Here is a 6,605-nt window from a genome sequence, read left to right as displayed (position 1 = left end):
TTGCATAATTTGCTGCGTTATTAGTTAATGATAAATAACAGCAGTAATAAATAAAATATAATTAAAATTAAATAATAATTTGATGCTATTGAAAAAATTAAAAATAAGTTGAAAGTTGATTTTTTTTTTTTAATTTATGCCAATATTTCATATGGCCAGATAGATGGATGAGCGGGGGCAGTTTCGTCCAAAGAGCGAGGGGTAGTTTGGTGATTGTGAAAATCAGACAGCGAGGGCGGAAGTCAACAAAATGGCCTTCAATTTGCAGATGTCTCTTGTGGCATTTTCGCTGTTGGTTTCTTTCATTCAAAACCCCACCGCCCTTTAGCCCACTCTCTCGCCCCTTTGCTTTCTCTCTCTGCGTTTCAGATCGATTTCTCAGAGGCTGCGATCGGTTTCCATTCTTCGGCTTCACTCCGAAAGTAAATCTCGCTCTACTCTCCTTCTTCTCCTTCGTCCTGGCTATTTGTTTCCTGTTTTTCTTTTGGTTTTTGATGAATTATTACCTGATTTGGTGCCATGCGTCGAGTTCCAGTGCATACACTAGTTGCAATTCTAGTTTAACTTAAGGAGTTTGATCTGAATCTAGGGGCTTTTAATCGCGCATGATTTTACCAGCTTACGGGCTTGAATCTGCTCAGTTTTGCCTTCGTGTACTCCATTGTATTTCAATTCTTTCTGCCTACATGTAAATATATGCGTGCGTGTTTACAATTGAGTTGTATATTTTTACGTAGATGCACGCATGTGTACGTGTTATCTGATTGTGAGTTCTGTGTTTGGGGATGTCAATACAATGTAAAATTTCGTAGATATAGGGTAGGGAAAGAAAAATTTGAGTGAAAATAATTAGGTGTTTGTCAAAATCTCATTTTCTAGCAATTTTGGTCGTACTTGAAAAACGAATGTGTAATTAATTCTCATTTCATTTTATGTTCCTTTTCCTTGATGACCTTGACAAGTTGAAGGGCCATGTGGCATTCAATTTAGTTTGACCTTATTGTCACTTAGACTACAAATCTTATATTTACTCTGATAGATGACATTTCATCTTTCCTATAGCCATTGCACCTTAAGAATAAAGAAATACAATGATTTGGTTAATGGGGTGCTGATGTATCCTGGAAATTAGTGCTGGATGAGTGCATTGCCGCCAAACCGTTGCGATTGATCTTTTCAATTATTTGGTCAAAGTATTTTATCTACTGGAAAAAAAGGCATCAGGCAGTTCCATATTATATTGATATTTGACTTATTAACATGATGACCTGAACTAGATAAGTTGCAGATTTTAAATGTTTCCTAATTGCTAACTAAGGATGCCAAATGGTATTTTTTTCCTTGAAAACTCTTCATATATTTGATCTACTGCAAGTTGGGGTCAATAAACATATAATAAATGGATAAATTAGTAAAATGTTTTAGGCAAAGAGTTACCAAGGTCCAAATATTCTACTCTGGCCCCTCAAAAACAGATATCACACGGCCATGGTTAATGAAATCCAATTTTTTTTAAGAGGGATAAGAAGTGAGATAGAATAGCCTGTTTACAACTGGCCGGCACCAGGGTTGGCACTTTAACTTTAAGCTCTTAGCGCGTGTGTTATAATTGTTGTTGTTGTTATTAGTTGGTTTCTTGGATAAATTCATGGGAATCTTGATGGTGGAATCCTACTAATGCTTGGGAAATTAAGGATCAAAGCACTCCTGGGTGACCGTGCTTTTTATGGTTACCATTTAACAAACTCAGTTTAATGGTTGGATGTAGCTTAGGCAAACTTGCACTCAGGGGCTTGAATCCTTTCTCTTCATATCATGTGTAACTTCTGCAAACTTATCAAAATATGCTTCCTACCACAAAATCCTTTCAGTTTAGGTCCTGTGTAAATAAGCAATATTTTTCTTATTTAAAATAATGCCACCATTTGTTTGCAATGCGGCCATTTTTGTTTCTCTTGCCAACGAATTATACAACTTCAGCTACTCCAAAAAATGTGATTACTAAAAACCATCTTTAATTTTTTTTTTCCCTCTTCCTCTTTTGTGGCCAAGCTGTGATGGTTTTATGTAATTTCACATTTCTGTGACTTATTTGCTGCAAAATTTGAAAGTATCATATTGCAGAAATTGTGGAGTTCTGGGTTTCTTGGCTTAAAATTATACTAACTACTTTGGAAATATTGCAGCTCATTTTGAGGTCAAATGAAAGCTATGGAGTCAGAGAAGTCACATTCACAGTGGTTGGACAATCACATTAGTCCAAAAAATTCTAAATGGCTAGCCGAAAATCTTGAGGGTCAGTCACTAAATTTATCTTGTGTACCTTTTTCTTTTCTCAAACTTATGCTGTGATTATACTACCATCTTAACTGATTTATATCTTCATTTGATCCATCTGGGGAGGACTAACCCTTTCTTCAGTAATGATATAAAAGTTTCTAGTTTCCAGATCATCTAATTGTTCATTTGAAGGCCACTGGTAGCCAAAAGGAGGCCATTATATCACACCTAGTCCACTGTATATTGCAGGCAACTTTGACTTGAGGGGTAGATTTTATGTGGTCATTATCTCCTGTAATATAAGTTTTCCATTTTGTATCCTCTTAAGAATTTACCTACCTACCTACCTTCTATTGATGGGCTTTGAGAATCATGGAATCTTTTTCTTTTTATGAGTCGTGGAATCTTGATCTTAACTATGATAGTAAATTGGAATTAGGTTTCTGAAATAATAATATTCCTACAATTGTTACTGTAAGTGGTGACAAAATGTTTCTTCAATACAGAGGTGGATCAGAGCGTCAAAGAAATGCTTAAACTGATTAAAGAAGATGGAGATTCTTTTGTTAAGAAGGCTGGGATGTATTATGAAAAGAGGCCAGAGTTGATTGCTCATGTAGAGGGATTCTACCGCATGTATAGGTTGCTGGCTGAGCGTTATAATCATCTGACTGTAGAATTATACAAGAATGTGCCACCAGTGCCCCAAACGCAGAATCCTGCTATTTCTCACCGTGGCTCTGACCAAGACACTCCCTTTGTGACTCCTGATCAGAAATTGAGCCTGAAAAAATTTGGACAGCAAAGTGTTGGCTTTGACTTATTTCTAAGTGTTACTGGTGGTAGTTCTGATCTATCTCAAAAGGAAGGTTCTGAATCTTCATCATTTGTGTCAGATTCTGAGTCAGAATTGTCTGATTCCTCCATTTACAGGCATTCAAGCCCGCATATGTCTGGTGAATGCAAAGAGGTGAAGCAAAAGATTTTTGAAATGGAGATTGAGCATCCAAACGGGAAAGAGATGATACAAGAGGCCAAGAAGGAGAATGCAGATGATGAGCTGGAGTTAGAGGAAAATGGAGATTATGCAACTTTGCTTACAAGAGCCACCGAGTACAAGCAGGGGTTGAAGGAGTTGAATAAGAAGCTTCAGCTTTCTGAAGAACAAGTCAAAAAGTTGACTGCTGAGCTCAAGAAGAACGAAGCATTAACTGTGCTTATTAGAGATTTGCAGATGCAACTTGAATTAGCAAAGAAAAATATCAAGATGCGAGAGGTTGACCATGAAACGGAGAAAACAAAAGTGTCGGACCTACAAAAGGGAGTAGCCAAGTTAGAAGCTCAGGTTTCAGATTCCAGTCACAAGATTAGGTCATTGGCAGATGAGTTGGAAAAAGCGAGAGAAAAGCTCAAGGTTTCCGAATATGAAATTGAAAAACTTTGCAATGAAAAATCTCAAGGCACAAATGAATTGCAAGGCCAGCTTGAAATAGCTCAGAAACATATAGCGATGTTGGAAGGCAAGCTCAGTTCAGAGAAAATGCTGGTTCTGGAGCTGCAGGATAGAGTTTTTAGTCAAATGGCTGATGTAACTGATCGTGAACTGGAGATCAAGGGCTTGAATACTGCGCTAGCTGATACCCAGAAAACCTTTCTGTTGGAGAAAGGAAGGCTCAATTCTGATATTACTGCTCTGTCAGAACAACTGGCTCTTCTAGGGGCAAGACTCAAGGCATCAGAAATGCAAAGCAAATCATTGGAGGATGACATCAGGCGATGCGAAGCTGAGAAGGAAGCAATGAAATGTTCACATGAAACACAACAGATTGGTTTTCAGAGCGAAATTGAGCAACTGATGGCCGATGTTGGTTGGAGAAATAAACATGTGGAAGCTTTGAACAAAAATCTTGACATACTAAAACTGAAATATGATACTCAAATGGCAGAGAAAGACGGCCTCAACGCTAAGGTTCATTCACTAGTTGCAGAGATGGGTTCCAGAGACAACCAGATCCAACAGCTGGAGCTGCGTCTGCATCAGGTGAATAAAGAGCGCACAGAGCTGATTACTGGATCCGAATGCGCACAGAATTTGGTCAGTGAACTAAAACTGAAAGTGGGAGAGCTGGAGAAAGAGGTGGACAGGCAGAGTGCTATGATCTTGGACAGAGCTGAGGAGAAAAGGGAGGCTATCCGGCAGCTGTGTTTCTCTCTGGAGTATTATAGGAATGGGTATCAAGAACTCCTCAAGGCGTTCATCGTGCATAAGCCCCATGCTGTGTTGGCTTCCTAAACATCAGTGTGGAAGGTAAGCTTGAAAGTTGCTGCTTTATGTTGCGTTTGTGTTGGCAGATACCTTTGTATACATATATATCCCTGTTGCAAGTCTTGAACCTTGTGCGTTTGTTTTTAGTGTTCAAATTGAAATGGGTTGTAGATGGTGTTTCATGTTTGTGCCAACAGTCTAATCGATCTGGATGCTACTGATGAGCACCAGATTGTGCATACTGAAGAAGCTCCCTCAGTTTTGTTGAAAGGTAATTCTTGGAGATTATAGTGGCTTATTCTACAATCAGGATTTCGAGTGAGTTTACGCAAATTATTTTTGTGTACTTTACCTGATTATGAGGTTGAAATTGCTCCAGTTAACAATAATGATGGAAGTAGCTTCCTCCAAGCAGATTGAATATTACTCTCCACCCAAAAAACAGCCAAACAGCAACGAACAATGATCCTTGTGTTGATTATGATTTTTGTAATCTTAATTTTTGATGAAAAACTGAGTGTAGCCGGACTCAAAAAATTAAAATGAATGCCCAGACAAAAAGTCAAGCAGCTAGCAATGTTTCTTAAGAATCAATCAATGATGTAGGTCCAGGTGTCGGTGTAGGTGTAGCCACCAAATCTTGAATTTAAAAATGGGTGAGGTCATGGTTGGTTATAGGTAGGAAATAATGAAAAATATAATTAAAAATTACACCTTGCATTTAAGGATAAGTTAAATTAAAGACTAGATATTGATTGAAGGATGCAATATATGCTGATTTAATTACACCATCAAGAAAAAAATAAAAATAAAACTACATTTATATGGTAAACTGTAGTTGGACTGTTTATGTCCTTTGAACCAACAACCTAATAATTAGCCTTTTCAAAGTTTGTAATTTTTATTAAAGTTAAAAAAATGAAAAAAAAAATACTCTTTTTTTTTAAATAAAAAAATCATAAAAATTGAAAGCAGGGTTGAATTTTAGTTAAAAGCTTAATAAAAAATAATAAGAACCTGTTTGTCAATATTGTATTTGATTGTCGTTGGTTATTTTTAAAAACAATAACCATCCCAAATTAGCTTTTAACCACTATATATGAATATGATTTATAAATAAATCATTGCAACAACAGACATGCCAAATTGTTATAAAAAGATTTTTGCACATACTAAGATTTTGTACACCAAATCCGGAATTAAATAAGAAGCTTCCCTTTTATCATATTTGGAAAGAGAAGGCAGGAAAAGGACAACACATGATGGGGCCTTATCCATAGCTTTCCAACTTTATTAGCCACAGAGGAAGAAATTAAATAAAATAAAAAAGACGACGGAAGGAGTAAAATCGAAGAAGCAAGCGGAAGCTCTCTGGGTTGATGCCGAGTTAGTGCTATTTTGGCGCTTCATTGACCGCTGACCTGCTCTTCCCTCGGCCAAGGGCGGTGGCTGCTTGCTGGTTCTGGTTGTGGTTGGCGCATTTAATTCAATGTTGTAAATGCATGATATTTTAGTGTTGCTATTATTAGTATTACTAACACCATCCATCATTATTCATAATATATCACTTCAATTCTAAGTAAACAAATATAGTGTTTATTAATTAATATATAGGTAAAAAATATATTTTAGATAAAAGTATTTTTTATTATATTTATTAATTTTTTTTAAAAAAATCACATAATTTTTTATAGATAAATTTATCTTTTTCTCCGTCTCTAATAATTTATCATAAATTTTACAGATAAATTATCTTGATAGAATCTTATGTTACTTATTTTAACACATATTATCTAAAAATACAAAAATATTTATTCAATCATTTTAATTTTCAACAAATTAAACAATCACTCTTAATGATAAAAATTATTGTTTATTTGATTGGAATGGGGGAGGTAGCAATGAGTGGCAGCCGCAGCGCCATAAAATAAATAAATAGCCGACTTAAGCAGTTAGATCTTCCTATATACCTATAATCATTTCTCTTCTTTAAATATACTTATTTTCCTAATTTTGTATTATACAACTGAATTACAGCTGACTTAGTCTTCCTGACAGC

General features: G+C 36.0%; 1 protein-coding gene across 1 annotated transcript; it reads left to right on the top strand.

The window, feature by feature from the left end:
* The first annotated feature begins 279 nt into the window (after positions 1-279).
* On the top strand, positions 280-4,816 carry LOC127794756 (protein NETWORKED 4A-like). Its single transcript, XM_052326025.1, has 3 exons — positions 280-422; positions 2,187-2,296; positions 2,787-4,816. Exons 2-3 carry the CDS (start codon positions 2,203-2,205, stop codon positions 4,571-4,573), a joined length of 1,881 nt encoding a protein of 626 aa, XP_052181985.1. The 5' UTR covers positions 280-422; positions 2,187-2,202; the 3' UTR covers positions 4,574-4,816.
* Positions 4,817-6,605: the final 1,789 nt, after the last annotated feature.

Source organism: Diospyros lotus, chromosome 1, assembly GCF_014633365.1.
Source record: "Diospyros lotus cultivar Yz01 chromosome 1, ASM1463336v1, whole genome shotgun sequence".
NCBI lineage: Eukaryota > Viridiplantae > Streptophyta > Magnoliopsida > Ericales > Ebenaceae > Diospyros > Diospyros lotus.
The sequence above is the reverse complement of the archived record's forward strand: the minus strand, read 5'-3'. Positions and strand labels throughout refer to the sequence as shown.